This window comes from Cricetulus griseus (assembly GCF_003668045.3).
Source record: "Cricetulus griseus strain 17A/GY chromosome 1 unlocalized genomic scaffold, alternate assembly CriGri-PICRH-1.0 chr1_0, whole genome shotgun sequence".
Classification (NCBI taxonomy): domain Eukaryota; kingdom Metazoa; phylum Chordata; class Mammalia; order Rodentia; family Cricetidae; genus Cricetulus; species Cricetulus griseus.
The window spans coordinates 17,511,199-17,530,807 of NW_023276806.1; the positions used below are offsets into that span (position 1 = coordinate 17,511,199).

At 39.2% G+C, this 19,609-nt stretch overlaps 1 protein-coding gene across 4 annotated transcripts in view; it reads left to right on the top strand.

Moving 5' to 3' along the window:
* Pdlim5 (PDZ and LIM domain 5) overlaps positions 1–19,609 on the top strand; it is a 169,674-nt gene that overhangs the window by 136,285 nt on the left and 13,780 nt on the right. For all 4 annotated transcript variants that reach the window (XM_027395849.2, XM_035451934.1, XM_027395852.2 and 1 more), the window contains one exon: positions 10,714–10,888. In XM_027395849.2, coding sequence (XP_027251650.1) covers positions 10,714–10,888 — 175 coding nt within the window. The remainder of the gene's footprint in view (positions 1–10,713; positions 10,889–19,609) is intronic.

Consider the following 19,609-nt stretch of genomic DNA (forward strand, 5'->3'; position numbering starts at 1 on the left):
GTGTGTGTGTGTATGTGTGTGTATGTGTGTGTGTGTATGTGTGTGTGTGTGTGTGTGTGTGTGTGTGTGTGTGTGTGTGTACACGTTTGTATGTGTTGAGGTTAGAGGTCAGTGTCATGTCTCCCTCAATGGCTGTCCATTTTGTCTTTTGAAACAGGGTGTATTAGCCAGGGTTCTCTAGAGGAACAGAACTTATAGAGTGAATATAAATATTATATAATAAATATTATATATATAATTTCTTAGAATGGCTTACAGGTTGTTGTTCAACTAGTCCAACAATGGCGTCCACAAACAGAAGTTCTAAGAATTCAGTAGTTGTTCTGTCCACTAGGCTGAATGTCTCAGCTGGTCTTTAGTATATTTCAGAATCCCAAAAAAGTAGGCTGTAACAACAGTGAAGGGATAGACTTAGCAGCAAGAGAGAGAGCAAGCAGGCAAAGAGAGAGAATTTCCTTCTTCCTTTTCTACTACAAAGGCTGCCAGAAAGTGGGCCCAGATTACAGGTGGCTTTTCCCACCACACAAGATCTGGATGAACAAATGGTCAGCTATCACCCAGGCCCAGAACCAGGGCTGAATTGGCCCACCCCAACACCTGTGAACTGCTGGAGCACATGAAGGGGCCAGTCCTGCAGACCCAAAGCTGCAGGATCCCCATGACACAGGACAACAGAATATCCAAGAGGAATCCCAGTGAGGACCCAGTATCAATAGTGTGGTAGAAACCAGAGACCTCAAACCAGCCCAGTGACACATTTCAATGAACACTTGCAAGCAAAGCTATAGAAACTCACTGTGTCACACGGCAGCTTCCACCACAAGATTTTTTACCCCAGGGGAGATTGCTGGGGCAGAGGGCGGATGCAAAGAGATGGGGAGATGAATATGATCGGGTGAGATACATGATGTGAAATCCACAAAGAGTCAATAAAAAATTAAAGTAGGAAAAAAGAAGAGAAAAAGATCCCTTCAGGTGTTTCTAGCCACTTGGGTTTTGGTTTATTGCAGATGCAGTCATGTTGGCAGCCAAGAATAGCCCTCACACAGGGCCTCCTCTCAGGTTCTCTAGACTGGCTAGCCAGCAAGCTCTAAGGATCATATTTACTCCCCTGGGCCAGGATTATAGATAGGCATTTGTTACCGTGCCTGGCTTTTATATGGGTGCAGGGCATCCAAACTCAAGTCCTCATGCTTGCATGGCAGCATGTTACCAATTGAGCTGTCTCCCCGCCCTTCAGAGATTCCTGAGCCTGTGGGTTAAACTTCCCTTTTGCCTTTTAAGATAATGTTTATGCTGGTAAGATGGCTGAGCAGGTAAAGGTGTTTGCCATCAACGCTTCTGAGCTCCCTTTGCTATCCAGGACCTGCATGGTGCAAGGAAAGGACTGACACTGTAGCTTTAATCTGATCCCTCATGTGCCCTGTGCATACACACAAACATGCAGACACATGCTAAATAAGTTTTTTAGATTAAAAAAAAATATTTGGTCTGGATTGATTTTTGTGTTTGTTCCTTTGCTCTTATTCTTTTTCTTTCCTTCTTTTTTTAAAATGAATAACACTGGCTTAGCAACATTAAAGTATGAACTTGTCTTCCCACCATATGCCACATCACAATGATAATGAAATCATTCAGAAAATGCTGGGCATATTGTGATGGACAAATTATTTGTTGATGTTAACAACATCAACATTTGATGTTAATGGTATTAAGACCCTCTGTGTGTTAACAGCTTGTTTTTTTTTTTTTTTATGTGCTATGTAATTGTAACTATGACTCAAAGAAAAATTTTGTATAAGCTTAATGCAGAGAATAAAGCAATCCTGTGTACTGACTAATATTTGATGACATGAAGTATAAAAAAATTAAAAGAGAGTGGTACCTAATCCAAGTCCCTATATCCACTCTAATTAGGACATTCTAGACCCAGTTTAATCTGTGTTCTTAGAGTTGAAAGGATGGCGCTAATGGAAGAACCTGGCCTCGTAAAGCTGTGGGTACTTGATACTCAGCCTTATATGCACCTGTTCCAATTCTTCATGGCATACATGCCAGCATTCTCCACTGCTTAGATAGATATAATCTGTCTAATTTAGCTTTTAATCACTGAATTAAGCAAGCCCTTTATTCCATTTAATAAAAATTGCACAAACCTCAGAATGTCCCCTGATCTTAGATCTTGGCTTAACTTTTTCCATTTTTGCTGGATACAATTTCACGCCTGGATTATGAAAAGTAGACTGTTGTTTATGCTTTCAACATAAAGAGATTGATAGAAAAAATGCACAGACCCTTTGCATTTTCTCTTGGCCACCATCTGTTTAAGATGGTTAGGGAAGCAGCAGAGAAGTGACACTCGCTGTCCAGTTACATACATGTGTGTTGCCACACTGCCTTTCATTTTTTTTTAAAGATTTATTTATTTATTATATATGCAGTGTTCTGCCTGCAGGCCAGAAGAAGGCACCAGATCGCATTATAGATAGTTGTGAGCCACCATGTAGTTGCTGGGAATTGAACTCAGGACCTCTGAAAGAACAGCCAGGACTCTTAGCCGCTGAGCCATCTGCCTTTCAATTTTTTTATGTAAAATTTCTACTATATCTTTGAGAACATACTCTGCTGTTGAATTACAAGTTGTTATGTGCTGAAGAGTGGCAGAGTGTCACTTCAATAAGGACCAGTTATTTATACAAGCCCGCATTAGCCTTGGTGTTTCTAATAAGAACAGCCTTGCCATTCAAACAGTTGTTTTTCACATCATAACTCATATATGACTTCTGTCTGCAAACATTAATATTCACTAATATTTTCAATATCAGCCTCATTCTTCTGACAATGAAAGTAAAATATTACATGATTTTTATAAGGAATCAGTTGTATGGTTATTTCTAGGTTAATTAGCATAATTTTCTTTATTATTTATTTATAAATATACAACAAAATGCATACTTCTTTTAAATGATTTCTCAAAACGTAGGGTATCCAGCCTTACATGCATATGCCTTATTTAAAGAATTTTGCATCTATTGGCTTTAATGACTTTAAAGAATAAGTAGCCATGTTTAGAGAAAGAAAAATACCATTGTGGAATATAAAATAGCCTATTACAGAGTATGCTAATGCCTTAGTACAATCCAAACTGTTAGAGGCACTAGGACAAGGTTGTTGAATTTTTAAATGATAGTTTTACAAGCAAAGGGAAAAAATAATAATGCTTCCTACATTATCCCTAAAATATCACGTGTGTGCATTTTCTGCTTTGATCTCTGTTGCTGTGATAAAGTACTACTCTGACCAGAAGCAATTTCAGGAGAAAAGGGTTTATTTGGCTTAGACTTCCAGATCATAGTCCATCATTGAGAGAAATTAGGGCAGGAACTAAAGCAGAAATTGTGGGCAAAGGCTGCTTGCTGGCTTGTTCTCTTGCTTTCTCTCTGGCCCTGTACCCTTGTTTAGCTCTGAGCCCCCTGACTAAGTATGGCACCATCCAGGTGGGCTGGTCCGTTCCACCTCAATTGTCAGTCAAGACTCCCTCATCACATGGCCTCAGGTCAAACTGACCTGGGCAGTCCCTCAGTTGGGATGCCTTCAGGTGACTCTAGGCTGTGTAAGGTTGACAGCTGAAGCTAACCAGGACAACTTAGTAAGGAAATTACAAATTAATTTGCCTTCATGCTATAGTGAATCAAAGCAGTCACTGGCAAAGAAGATGGTATGTGTTTGAATGAATGCATGCATAGAGACAAGGACTGTGGAGTCGGGTGTCATTTAAGGAGCCAGATTTTGCACCTATGCCTTTATTGGCTTCTGGGATATAGTCTCCTAGACTTTGTCCTGCTAGTCTGTCTTTAAGGTACTTACACTGCTTGCTTTCTGTCCGAGGAGCACCTCTATTTTCTACTGTACTGCATAGAATTCTGTTCTGTAACTCAAATGTGAATATGATGATGACTCTTTAGTCATTCTTACAGCTTTAGATATTTGTCCTGAGTTCATATACTCAATATTCTGACTATATTGAGATGAAAGACAATTAAAAGTTTTTTCCAAGACCGTTCATTCCCTTATCCATTGTATATTCATGCTTAGTATTGTCTGTACATTAGGCTTTTTGTATATGCTTGCTGTCCTAGTTTGCTTTTTTATTGCTATGATAAGCTCCATGACTGTAGCAACTTCGAGATAAAAGACTTTATTTCATCTTATAGCTTATATTATATCCCATCATGAAGGGAAGTTAAGTCTGGAACTCAAGGTAATACTCTAGTTGCAGGAACTGAAGCAAAAGCCATGGATTGTACTCCATGGATTGCTCAGCTTGCTTTCTTACGTAACCCAGAACTACTTGCCCAGTGAAGGCACATACATGCGCGCGCGTGCACGCGCGCGCACACATACACACACAGAGAGAGAGAGAGAGAGAGAGAGAGAGAGAGAGAGAGAGAGAGAGAGAGAGAGAAGTTCCTCCCACATCACTTACTAATCAAGGAAATGCCCTAGATATGACAGAGGACAATCTGATGATGGCATTTCCTCAGCTGTGATTGCTGTTCCCATCTATGACTAAGATTGTGTCAAGGTGACAAAAACTACTCAGTGTACTTTCTGAATGATTGAATAACTGGTAAACCTACCGTCTTTCCAACTCCTACAACTTACTCCATGTCTTAATCAGCTTTCTATTGTTGGAAAAACTACAGAGATAATCAACATTAAAAGATTAAAGATTTATTTTTCCATACTATTTTTCAGATTTTTTAAAAATCAATTAGTTATTTGACAACTTGCACAAATGTACATAATACATATTGGCCACTCTCACACAGCCATATCCTCTCCCATCCCCCTACTACCTCTTCCCAACAAATTCACATCTGTTTGTCTTGTTTGTGATCTACTGAGTTTAACCAGGGCTGTCCAAGTGGCCGTGGGTTTGGACCTATCCATTGTAGCTTGTGGTAGGCTCAGCAGTCGATGTTTGACTGGTGACAATGAGTCTTCCCTTTCTAGACACTAGAAAGAGCCAGTAGTTCAGCAGTCAGCCCACTGCCTAGTACATAACATCTGTGAGTGTGTTGTGTTACAGTAAAGGAAAACTTGCCACACTTGTTGCTTATCAATTGGAGAGCACCTTGGTGGAATTTGAGTTGTGGATCACCGGAGTCTGTGAGCGCTTTCCACTACCATAGCCCATTGTTGGCAGGGCCTGCCTTATACAGGCCCAATGCAGGTAACTACAGTTGTGTATTCATGATTGCAAATGGGTATATGGAGTCTAGAGGTTGGCATTTCACAGCCCTTCAGTGTATTTCCAAGCCCTTACATACTTTCATGGAGTTTCCCAAGCCTTAGAGTCTTCTTTGTGTAAATGTGTAGTTTAGGGCTGAGTCCTCAATTGTCACTTATTCTTAGCGTCTTGGGCATCTCTATATTTATTGCTAATTCTCTGTTAAGAGAGGCATTTCTCATTATAGCTCAGGGTTTTTGTCTGTGAGTCCAAACATATATTTAGAAGGCAGCTTAATAATGTGCATTTAGTTTGCTCACTTAAGGATGGACTCACCCACCATGCTAGGTTCTAGGCTTATAGTACCAGGCATGGGTTCTCCGTGGAGCAGTCCTCTCATCTAGTCAGAGGGCAGTTCCACAACCCCAACAACAGTCATGCTATTATTACACAGGTTTCAGTACATTGCCCTTTCTGCTTGTGAATCTCTAATGAAGTCTCATAATGGCAGAAGCGTGTGGCAGAGGAAGCCCATTCTCCTAACAACCAACACCAAGAGAGACCATGCCCCCACCAAGCTCCCACTGGGCTCCACCTTATAAAAGGGTCCACCACTATCCCCTAGCACCTTGGATAGGGACACAAAACCACATTACCTGTGCCTTTGGGAAACATTATATACCTACACTTCATCCTGGTGTTAACAAAATCAATTATTTACTGGTCTATAACCTTCTTTAAACTTCATGGATGCACAAATAGTTCTTATTCATACTGGTAAGCCCAGCACAGTGTTCAGTGCTAAGTAATTCATAAACCAGTTGCTTAATTTCATGTCCTTGGGCAACCACTGTCCTTTTCTGTCTGTGCATTCCTGATCTATTAAGTGCTAACAATCACATTGTAATGATGAAACAATTCTGTTCTCAATTTCCTTTAACTTTTCAACATACAAAAAAGTCCATAGATGTGTAGTTGGTCTTGTGTGTAGGATTTTGTGTGTGTGTGTGTGTGTGTGTGTGTGTGTGTGTGTGTGTGTGTGGTTTTGTATGTGTGTACATGTGTACAAGAGTGTACAAGAGTGAGTATGGTAAGAAATGGAGAGATGTAAGAAGTCACAGATTAAAATAAATATACCATGACAAATATTTTTAAAACTATGGATTCAACTACTTTTCATTCTGTATATTTTACTTGATTAATTTAACAAATCCTTTTTTATATGCTGAGAGCCATCTAGTATACTGATAAATTATTTAATACCTGTTTAACTTATTTGGTGTTAATCTCTGTTGATGGGAGATGTTATTCTGTATATGTTTCTCTTATTGGTTGATGAATAAAACACTAATTGGCCAGGTGGGAAGATAGGCGGGGCTAGGAGACGAGGAGAATTCTGGGAAATGCAAGCAAAGAGGAGCAGCATGTGAGCCCAGGGAGAGAGGACGTGAGTCAGGCATTCTCTGGTAAGATAAGACCATGTAGAAATACATAAATTTGTAGTTATGGGTTAATAATTAAGACAGAGCTAGCCAATAAGAAGCCTGAGCCACCGGCCAACAGTATTATAATTAATATATGTCTCTGAGTGTTCAGGGAACTCACGTAACACTCTATAAACACCAAGTGTTGGAAAGCAAAAGGAAAGGACAAGTATGGATCTGTGTTGTTTATAACCCTAAAAAACTCAGGTAGCAATTTTGTTAATGAAAGGGACAGTTTTTAGTAACTAGCTAAGACTTTTGCTGAGCCGGGTGGTGGTGGTATCTGCCTTTAATCCCAACACTTGGGAGGCAGAGGCAAGAGTATTTCAGTGAGTTTAAGGCCAGGCTGGTTTACAAAGCAAGTTCCAGGACAGCCAAGACTATAACATAGAGAAACCCTATCTCAAAACAAAACAAAACAAAAGTTTTCCTGAAATATGTTTATTACAAATGGAAAACACTTCAAACAAGGTTCCACTCAGAGATCCTCCAAAAAAGACTCCAAATTTAATGAAATTGTTCAGGATTAAGGTTGAAGAAGAAATCTAATCTAAAGTGGAGCTCACTTCCCAGTATTCTCTAGTAACTGACTCATGGTTTGTATTTCCACATTGTGAATTGGAGCTGAATCCATGTTCCTGTGTGGTGGGTATTATTAGGAAGTAAAAGGAAAGAAAAAAAATGTTATAGACAAGTAAATTGTCATCAAGATAGATCATTTTTACAGGGAGTTCAATACATTTGAAATAGGCTATCTCGATGGAAGACTATTTTTCTGAAATGGTGTAGCAATTATCATGGGAATGGGACTCATTTTACGTTGTTTCACTCACCCAGTGCCTCATGTTCTTACACCTAACCTTGCCAAGTGAGTAGAGCCATAGGCTGTCATAGTTGCTCAGATGTTAGCTGTTCCCATACTACACAAGTGTGAGACTCAGTCTGAAGAATTGGTATTTTATTCATATTGTCAGTAATTGTGCCTTGGACCTGCTCAGGGCTTAGTTGTTAGCAGGGACTACATAGCTTTGTGTGGAGGCAGTGTGCTAGCACACAGCAGCAAACAGGAGTGAGACTTCCCTTTACATCCTAGGTGGTGAACATGAGAGACTAAGAGAAAACCTTATTTGTATTTGAGATGCAACACATGTTTTGTGATTAAAAATGCTTTTCATGTGAATAAGTTAGTTCCTCGTATACCTTCGTGAGACCTGTGCCAGATGGATTATGTCCCATTCTACAGTGGCTTCGAGAGTTTTTACACTCATTTATTGCTTTAAAATGTCTGGATGACTCAGTGCTTGAGGGTTTATGCATACATAATATGATACAGTAGATGAAAGGGTTTCATTCTCTTTGAGGTCTGATTTCCAGATTTTCCAATTAGTAACTTTCCCATTTGAAACCCTAACCCTAATCCACATTTAAGAAACTGCTTTCTGTGTAGTCTAAGAGCAGAGAAACAACAAAGTGAACTGTGACCGTCTCTTTTCCACTTAATTGTCTTTTCACTTACTAGCCTTAAAGCCGTTTTCTAATGACAAAAAAATGTATATACTTTCACTCAATTATAAGAACTAATCGTCTTGGAGAAGACAAGATATTAACAGGAGTTTGATAAACAGTATGTGAATTATCCAGGCAAGGTGCTATAGATGTTAAAAGAGAAAGGAAGCACTTCTCCTATAGTGGTCAGTGGAGACTTTGGAGAAGAATTCAAAATTTGTATGTTGTAGAATAGGACATGGGTAAGAAAGAAATCAGCACTTTCTAGACATCTCCTTGGCTGAAGGTTACAGAGGTGGAGTCCATTATGGTTTTCTGAAGGGACCCTGAGCAAAGGGTGTGTGTGTGTGTGTGTGTGTGTGTGTGTGTGTGTGTGTGTGTGTGTGTGTGTGTGTGTGTGTGTGTAGGCACATGCCAGGGGAAGCATGTGTCAGAAGAAATTGGGAAATGGGAGAAGTCACAGATTGCAGCTGGAATAGTGACGAAGCTTGTCTAGACTTAAGGAATTCAAAACCGGAATTCAAATGATAGGGTACAGTTTGGATAAGGCGGCGGGGTGGGAGGGTGGGTGTTGGGTTAACTTGAAAGCCTTTACTATGAAGCAGTTACTAGTATCTGGACATGAAGCATTAGGGACATGGAAGGCAGAATGCCCGCCATCTGCGCCTGCCTCCATGGGAGATTTCAAAAAGAGAGGTTCTCGGGCAAAGCTATGATGTGCCCAAGAGGAGACCCATTTACATGCTTTAAACATGAAGACTTCTAGAGTGAGCATGGAAAATGCTTTCCAGTGTTTCGGGAGGTAGCAAACCTGAATGTAGAAACTGAAGAGTTGTGGAGGCGAAGGTGCTGTCAGGGTAAACGGAGTATCAGGGAAGATGATATGCAGTGGATATAGCAGTAATGTCCTTTCCCATTTGTTTAAGATAATATGTAAGCCAGGGAGAGCAGAAACACACTCCCAACCCCATCAAGCTCCCCAGTGTTGAAAGCTCCATTTCATAGAGTGAGCACCACACAAAGTACCATAGAAGTGTGGGGCTTCTGGATCTATAGTTGCAAATCCTTGCAAACAGGTTTGATTCTGATGAAGGAAAAATCATCCTTACAGCTATCTTAATTAATTTACACAGTTCTAATCAGACCTTTAATATATGGTGCCCACTTGTGCGGGTATAGAAGAATATATGAATCACACAATATAGGTTTTATATTATATGTGTATGCCGTTCATTTAGTTGTTCCCTTTAAACCATTTAAACGGTGTCTTTTCTAGTCCGTTAGACTTTAAATATTTGTGGGTAAAGAGAAGGCCTCTCTGTTGGTCTCAAACCTATTGGTGCTTACTCTGTAATGTATTGACTGGTTTATTCAATAATTCAGAGATTGTATTTGTTGAAAAATAGGATTAAGAGTTCTTGAGAACATGCTATGTTGAAGAAGAAAATACACAGAATTATTATTGGAATAATTAAGGCATCCATGGGAAATTATGGGAGCCTAGGAGACAAACATTTGATCTCTGTTATGTGGGAGGAACCATGGTAGATGTGGGTCAGGGAAAGGACCTCACATAGTTCACCAAGGAGTTGAGTCTGAAATCATATGTGGTAGTTGCTATGCAAACAATGGGGAAGGGAAGAAAAAAATGGTGTTACTGGGAGCAAAGAAACCCTGTGCATAGAAGATCATATATGCAAGAAACAGTGAGGCAGTTTAATATGGCTATAGCACTAAGTGGAGGTAGAGTGGGGAAAATGGTATAGGGGAGGGTGTCCCTGGAAGGACTAGTGTACAGTGTACAGACAGGAACTATTCACTGCTCAGAGGCAGGGAGACTCTTGAAACATTTTACAGAGCTGTGGTTTGCCAACAGTGCAGTCTTCAGTGGTCATTGGGAGAATGCGTATAAAGGAAATGAGACATTTTGGCATCTAATCCGAAAAGAAAACATTTGGGACCTCAACAGGAAGTTGTAGAAATGGAGAAGGTGGAGAAGGGAAGACAGAATCAATAATTGTCTGTAGAAATCTGGACCTGTCAGAGGTTCTGGGGAAGGATCAGGGATGGTATTTGGTAACTAGCTGACGTGCCCCTGGTAGCTGACGATGAGTTCTTCTTGGGAAAAACAATCTGGAAGAGACTAGAGTGAGCTTTTTTATCTTCAACACTCTGAAGTTTCTTACATGCCTGTGATATATTTAGAACTATGTTGAGTTAGTTAATGTGAGCAGAGATAACTAATTGGAAAGAAATATATCACTTATGGTGGTCACCTAGCCATATCTCCATGTGAAAGACGAAGGGAATGGATTCACTCATTATGTTTGTCACTCATATTGTGTGCTAATCCTTGGGTCTGTATTCTCTGTTCACATGTTTAACTACAGCCCAGTGCCACAATGTCAGTGGATAACCAGGAATTTTATCACTGGGAAAAGCTTGTATTTGGCTTGTTCTCATTTTGATTCTCTTGCATTTAATTCCTAGCACCTTCTACTGGAAGAATTACAAACAGTGCGACTTCTTCAGGTACAAGAGTACCTGCAAACTCAGCTGTGGGGGCGCCCCAGCCAAGTGACCAAGACACACTTGTGCAGCGAGCCGAGCACATTCCAGCAGGGAAGCGAACTCCCATGTGTGCCCACTGCAACCAAGTCATCAGGTCAGTCAATTAGTTTTGAAGTTTTCTTCAAAATACTTAATAAAATGTGGTTATTTTTTTAATGTTCTGTAACATGTATAATCTTATTAGTCAAAATATTCTTGCTACAAGTCTGAATGATAGGATTAGCATGTATAACCATATCAATTTTAATGAAAAGTTACCCCAGGTTTCCTGAAAATAAAACTAAAATACTGATTTTGTCAGTTACTCGTTTCTACCAGATCTAGAAAAATAGTCATTAGTAGCCCTTCAGAAATAATTAAAATTATAAGGCTTGAAGGGACCCTGAGATCATTTATCTCAACCTTATTATTTTATAAGTTATACAAACGAAGACTTTTCATTTACTTGAAAAAATAACTTATAACATAGAAATAAAAAGAACTTTGAGCCCTGGAGAAAAGATTAGCCTTTACATACAGAAGCAGTGACAGTAGACCTTTGTATTTCTTTCTTCTCAAGCGCCTTAAGATTTAGAATGGGTTAGTACCCTCATCTTTTGAGGATTTTCCTACCAGATCTATTTTATTGTCTCTTAAATTCCAAAAGGGGGGAAATGCCCAGAGATCTTTTAATCATATTGTCCTGGAGCTTATTAAATCTCGGCATCCTTATGAGTGGCTTTTAAAGTGTTATGAGGTGTGTATGTGGATGCTGGTTGCAGACATCTCACCAGAAAGACCCTATTGCCTCTTTGTGGGTTGCCTTGTAGGCAGTAAAAATAGTTGCTTGAAATTATTGCTTACATTCTCTTCTTTTTAAACTGACCTGTTTGGAAACATTTGAAATAGTGAGACCTATAAAGGCAAGTAAGCTTAGGACTGAGATTTCCCTTTTTGCTGTTACATTAATATTTTTTAGCATTTTATTTCCAGGCCACTTTTAATACGGAAGATAGGATGCTCCAGTGATTTAAACACAAAGTATAATAATATTCCTCTTAACCTATCAGTAATGGATACCATGTCAAGAACACAGTACACAGCACAAGATTAAAATAGATTCACACTTTTATTTTAAAGATGTGCATTATGTACTCTAGACTGACCTCAGACTCACGGTGATCCTTCTGCCTCAGATTCTGAAGAGGTACAATTCTACTTGCGAACCACCTCGCCCAGCCTAGTTTAGACTTTTTAGCATGCACATAAAAAACAAATATTGTCTTATAGAAATGGAATAGATTTTTGTTATTTTTCATGTAAATTATAATTTTATCTTCTTCATAAAGAATGGGTGCCTAAACAGCATTTGAACAATGACAAAACCAGCAGCTATCATGGAAGAGGGAAATTTCACCAGGCCTGGCCCTAGATGAAGCATTATAGCCAACTAATGATTGCCAAAAGCGGGAGAATTAGTCCTCAGAGATGAGCCCCTAATTGGTTATTCAATACTAAGTGGCCAGCCCTGAAATCATGTACATATAATAACACTAAACAGACTCAGCGTGGTGTGTGTGTGACAATAAAAAAGAGGTCATGAGTTTGAGAGAAAGTGGGGGGGGCAGTACATCGGAGGAGTCAGAGGGAGGAAAGGGAAGGGGGTAAATGATGCAATTGTATTTATTATTATTATTATTATTATTATTATTATTATTATTATTATTATTATTATTTGTAAAGAGAATTATCCAGTAGCCACGGTGGTAGTAAAAATGATTCTTAAGAGAAGGGCCAGAGCAGTGGAGGTCTCCAGTCTAGGGCAGCGTAAATTGAGCAGAACTGGGACATGCCTCAGCATTCAGTCAACCTGGTTTTGATTGGTTAGTCATTTTCCTACAAGTTTCTGTAGGGTTACTGTTTTACCGAAATAATCTACATAAAATCTAGCGTAGCACTGCCTTATTCTAATTAGTAAAACAGTGCTTTTAGTTACTGCCTCTACTTAGTTAAATTTTTAGATTTAATGGTAATAAATATAAACTCTGACATGTAACAAGGTTCTACAAGTTACCTTACTGTGGTTGCCAATACTGGTGCTAAATGATACGGTATTCCAAATTATAACATCCTTTGTGGAAACAAATGTCACTGCTTCTGTGTGCTATTGTAAGCTGTTGCTTAATACACTAGAGTGTCAAAGCATGTCAATTGCTAATTCATGTCAGTTGCTAATTCATATAGGAGAGCAACATCAAGGCTCTCCTATAATCACAACTTTTAGGGCCTCTTTTTAATATGGTGAAAATAGGAAGCTCAAAGCAGAAACACTGAGCACCATTTCTTCTTGCCTTAGCCAGATTTATTGGTAGACTGAGATGCTTGCTTTGATGTACAGATATTCTGTTTTATGAAATAAATACATGTACAGCTAATGGGATGAATGGCCGCCACTAACTATCCCCTCATCTGCTGAATTTTACATTGTTCTGTATTATCCATCTCTTGGTATCATTTAAGTGTTGAAGCTTCGATTACTATGGAAGTTAACAGGAATGGGGATTAGCTCATGTCAAGATCATGTAACAGTAAATAACATAGCACTTTTGCCTGGTGCTCAAGTGCTACAGCAGCTTGCATACCCTGTAGTCGGATCAGAGCCCTGGTCAAAGCATAAATCCAGTTCTTGCCCTCGGTGTCAGTTTTACTTACCAAAGCAAGAAGGTGTTGGATCAAGTGACATTATCTGGGACACCTGTTTTTAAAATGAGCCGCAGTTGTAGGCATACTACTTTCAACAGAATATTATACCCTGGCAAACTAAGAAGTATAAAGTTGAGTTTATGTTGTTAGGATCACATTAGCTATTTTTTAGAAGAGTTGGTTGTTTTCAGAAGATGTAAAAATCTGATGTTAGCAACTGAAGTGATTCATAAGGTGCACCTACCCATACTTGATTTTTCATTTTGTCTTAATATTTAAGTTTTTATGTTTATTTGAATCTTGAGAAGCTTATGGGTGTTATCCCTAACTTATATTTAAAGGTATATACTTGGACTGGTTACAAATGCATAAGGTATTTTATTTAGGAAGCTTTTTTTTTTTTTGAAGCTTTCAGATTGTGATAGAACATTTCTAATGCAACTAGGGTTGAACTAACATTTCTTCATCTCTCATGTGTATATATTGACTGAGTACAAGTGTTAAAGGGGCCAATGTAGCCCAGGCCAGGCTTTGTTTCCTGATGGAGCAACAAGCATATGAAGGACTTAGCCTTCCTAAATCTAACATATTGTGTCATTAAAATCAGTTGCCATGCACGTTGCACAGGGTTAACTGAACTGCTCATGTTTATATTATATTAGTGTCCTAGGTTCTGAGAGAGTCAGGATTGGTGATGCTTGGGTTTCCTCCTAGATATAGAATGTTAGTATTGAGTAGTAGTCATGCTTCTGTCGTTCGTCTTCGCCTGCAGCACAGTACCAGAGCCACGTTCAGGCAACTCCGTGTGCATTCCATAGAGAAAAGGAATTTTTGTATTACTGAGATGTTTTGCTCAGTATTTTTCAAGCATTTTCTTAAGGAGAGCTGTCCTGGGTTACCCCTAAGAGAATCATGCTTTTTTTTTTTTTCCTACTGCACCATCCATTTCAATCCCTGAACTCCTTTTAACTCCTTTATTTATAGGTCTTTTTTATTGTCCCTTCTGGTTCAGATTTTATTTGAAAATAAAAGGTTTCCTGGCTTAATGTATCAGCTGCTGAATTTAAGAAAACAACTGAAAACATTGGCCAAGATTTATAAGCAAGATATAAACCGAGATTTTATTGTTCACTATACAGGAAAAAGAGAGAGAGAGAGAGAGAGAGAGAGAGAGAGAGAGAGAGAGAGAAGGGAAGAGTCTAGCATCTATATTTGCAATACAATGTCACCCTTACAATCCTCTTTGGAAGACAGTGTTACAGATGTTGTGTATTTTACCCAAATGTTCCTTCCCACCTTGTGATTACGTTTGCTCTTGATACTGTGTATCCCAGGTGAGGAGCCTGAAGCACAGACAACTCACACATTTGTCAAAACTGCTTAGATTGTAAATAACAGTACCCAAGTTCTAGTTCAGATCTGTTTAACTCCATTTTATTCATGTCTATCCCAACCATTCTAGGAGAATGCTTACACATATTAAAATGACAAAAGAAATATAGAACTATAAAATAAGGATCAAACAAAATTAAGCAAAATAATAATAAAGCCAGCTCTTTATTAAATATGACTGATACTGCCTAAGAGCTTTATTGGTATTACTCTACTGTGTCTTTAGAGTAACTCCATGAGATGGAACCTTATATGGACAAACTCTCAAAGTTGATAAAGTGGGAGTACCTGGACTAGACTCCATATATGTTTGGTTATGAAATATGTTACCTAATTAATTCATTTAGTATTTATTAACCACTGTTTTCTTTTTCTGAAAATATAACAGTAATAGTATATATAGTCAGGTTACTGTACCAAAAGACCAAAAAGGGACCATGCCCAAAGTTAACAGTTATAATTCCTAAATCTGTTGCATCAATGTGATGTTTAGTTTCTTCTGTACAACATTCTGAGCTCTCTAAGGTATTACATATGTATGTTATAAATAAATAAATATATATTTATATACCTTACTTATAATCAGGAGAAAAAATAGCTTAAGCCCTAATAGGTAAGGTAGTGTATTTTGTTCGTACATTGAAATGTACATATAAATAAGAAAGGAGAAGATAACAACTATGTTGAGCTGGGCGTTGGTGGCACACGCCTTTAATCCCAGCACTCGGGAGGCAGAGGCAGATGGAACTCTGTGAGTCCGAGACCAGCCTGGACAACAAGAACTAATTCCAGGACAGCTTCCAACGCCACAGAGAATCCCTGTCTTAAAAAAAACTATGTTGAGTAGTGAAACATTCTAAATGACTCTGTGTAGTCTACATGCATCCCTAAATTCAAAAGTTATCCAAAGTCTCACTTTTCTACTTTCTTATCTAATGCTGGATTATATTTATTCTGTAAGGAAACAGCCCATTCAGACACCACTGATAGCAGAATGGATGACATATCCCCTTCCCCAAAGAAGATTACTTTACTATTATGAACTGAGTTGTGTTCCACAAAATTTACGTGTTAAAGTAGTAACTCTTAGTCTCCTTAGAATGTGACTGCCATTGGAGCACTGATCTTTAAAGAGGTGAAGTTAGTCATTAGAATGGGCTTAATTCATTATGACTAACTTCATATTATAGCATGAGAAATAAAAGACTCAGAGACAGATACTGGAGTTCAAACTTCAAACTGAAGATCAGAAAAGCAAAGCAGTTGGTCACTAGTTCTTACTCTACCTCAGACTGAAAGGGCTGATCCTATCTCCACATGCTCTAACCAGGCCTCAGACTGTTGCCTTTCCTAAGCGTGGCTGGAAAATCCTGAGACTATCCTCAACGTGACTGGAGAATGAAAGCCTGATGCTGACTACTGAAGACCCTGCTCCTATCTTTTATGCCCCTCTAGTGCTGGGATTAAAGATGTGTGATGCCAGGTGCTGAGATCATCTTTGTCTGAGCTGTTTCTTTTTAGGACTGGATCAGTTTCATGTAGATCTGGGAGATCTCTTAATCCTGAGTCCTGGGATTGAAGGTGTATACCACCACCTCCTAGCTTCTGACTGCTGGGATTAAAGGTGTTTAACATCACTGCCTGATCTCTGTCACTTGAGACTGACTTTGCTTTCTGAATCCTCAGGCAAGCTTTAGTAAATCATAAATAATATATCACCACATCATATCCAACATAATTGGATATGAAGATACAAAAATGACCATTTACACACCAGGCTGCTTGCAGAATTCAGTGTCTGAAGCTGGAGGGTTGAGTTGTTCACCTCCTAGAAGCTGCTCTCACCCTAGGCAGTTCAAATGACTATTTGCTGTCTTCCTTGGCACCAACATCTCCACTTCTGCTGCTGTTCTTTAATTTCTTACAGAGCTCCCTGATTAGGTCAGGCATATCTAGGATCATTGGTCCTTTGCTTAGCTCAGAGTCAACGAGGAAAGGAATCCTTTGGACAGATTATGTAATCTAATAATAGAAGCAGTATGCTATCTACCATCTGATGGGAGCGTTTATTCCAGGTATACATACACCTCCTCCTCTCTGTCTTCTCCATCCTGGTTAGTAGTATCCCTGATCACAGTTGCTCAGACCTCATGTGATGGGTCAGCAAATCTGTTTGGTACAGATATATGTACTGTGTGTGTATGTGAACATGTGTATTCCAGTCTGAATTCTTCTCACTGTTCATACTGCACTCCTAATCCAAAACACTGTCATTTCTCACTGGAGGCAACAGACTTAATTTCTATGTAATCTTTGAGCTGTGACCGTGCCATGTAGCTGTCTTTCACCAACAAAACTTAACCAATTCAAAACTTCTTTATACATTAAGTAAATGAAATAGACAAAACTGATTTATTTATTCAATAGTATTTGCTGTAGTAATTATAGGTAATATATAAACTTATTCAAACAAATGGTACTCACTTTATTTTACAGCACATATAAATAACTTGGTTTTAGGAACTAAACTTTCTTGCATTCCTGCTAGTCTGCATCAGAGTGTCTACACATCCTCTTCCACACTTGCTCAAAGAGATCTTGTCAACTCTCTGGTTTAACATTGTGTACAAGTGAGAATCTATACAATGGGTTCCCTGAAGGCTCTGCTTAGTTGGCTCTGCTCCATTCCCCTTCATTATTTCTCTCTGGAGTGGGATGAAATGCACATTAGTGACATTGTTACAAGAGATAAAAAAAAGTACATTTCAAGCCAGGTGTTGGTGGCGCATGCCTTTAATTCAGTCCAGCACTTGGGAGGCAGAGGCAGGCAGATCCCTGAGAGTTCGAGATCAGCCTGGTCTACAAGAGCTAGTTCCAGGACAGGCTCCAAAGCCACAGAGAAACCCTGTCTCAAAAAAACAAAACAAAACAAAAAAAAGGGACATTTCATAATTGCAAGATGCTTAATCCACCAAGATGGTATAACAATTACATAAATATATTCAGCCATCAATAAATACATCTGTACTATCTGGGCTTTGCAAGATTCTCACATTGTAGTTTGTTATCTACATGATCTTGGGAAAGTTGGCAAATTCTAATGTTTTCTTGATTAGTGTAATGGAGTTAATATCTGTGGCTGAGGCACTGTGGGGATTCAATAACAAGAGAAGCAAGCAGTAAACACTGATTTGTAAACTAATCCAGATCTGTTAGGTTGTGTCCCTTGAAGATAACGGTTTTTTTCCCCTTTCTATTTGTAAGTTTTTCTTTTTCTCTGAACTCAGCTTCTTTCCTTCTTTAGGAGTCAGGAGCAGAAGGCAAGCAGAGTTAAAAAGTGTACAGTAGTCTTCCATCTCAGCCAATCGGATATGCCTTTACTCTTCCCTTCCTGCCCTTTGTCAGTCAACATGCATTGAGTAAGGGCTGAGGGTGGAGTACTGTAAGGGGAGATGCATATTTAATTCCCCCTTGCAGTTATCCAAGCCTGTCATTCCAGTTCACAGGTGGAAACCCAATCCCGTCTGGAGCAAGAACTTCTTTAGTGTTAATCCGCTGTTAATGAATTTGTTAAATTAGTGTTTGCTGACACACAGAAGTAGTAAGTGCTTCCTTCTCCATAAGAGGCTTGCTGTTTAATCCGCACATACCCCCAGGGGCACTGGTAGGAAGTGTTCTTCACTGAAGCAAGGAGGATCCTCTTGTGCTGGTTTAGAGGAAGGAGATCTGACAAAAACAAGACTCATTTGCTCCTCGTATTTTAAAGGTACAGAGTCATGTTCTTTACTGCTCAAGTTTGAAAAAAAAAAAGAAACAATGAAACGTTTTAAAGTTGTTCTATTAATAGACTAGACTATATGTTTCATTGTTAATGATAAGCTTTGTGTCAAAGGTTTTTTTAGTGGCGTTTTAAAGAACGTATGCAATGTGGCGTTGAAGAGATGACTCAGTGGATGAAGCACTTGCTGCAAAAGCATGAAGTCCTGAGTTCAGATCCCAGAACCATGTGAAAGTGTGGATCCCTGGTGTAGCGTGAATAATAAAAACCCAGAGACAGATAATGGAGGGCAAAGTGAAGATCAGAGCAGCCAAGCCAGTAGAGTTCTTACCACTACCAAGGTGAAGAACAAAGGGAGTCTATCCTGTCCTCAGAGTGACTGCAGACTGCAGTGCTCTCCACCAATAATCTCAGACTACATGCAGAGCTCCTGTCTTACATTCCTCTCTAGTCCTGGGATTAAAGGCTTGCACTACCACTGCCCAACGTCTATGGCTAGTGTGGCTTCTTGAGTTAAAGGTGTGTGCCACTACTGCCTGACCTCAATGGCTGTGGCTAGCTTTGTATTCTGATCTTCAGGCAAGCTTTATTAGATCATAGACAAAATATCACCACACCCACCCTGGGGCAAGGTAACTACTGAGTTCAGATTCCCAGAACCATCAGATTCCCAGAACCATGTAAAAGGCAGGGTCTCCACGGCTAGCTAGACTAACTGTGACTGGCATACTCACAATTCATCAAGAGATCCTGCCTCAATAAACAGTGGGGAGAGACACCTGATGTCAGCTTTATGCTTCTGTACACACATGCGTATATATATAAGTGTGCATATACCACATATAGGTGCATCAAAACACAGGAGAGCACTCAGGCACAAGCACAAAAAAACAAAACAAAAACAAAAACAAAAACCATGAAATGTTAGTCTTGTGAATTCCAGAGGAATACAAGAGAGAAAAT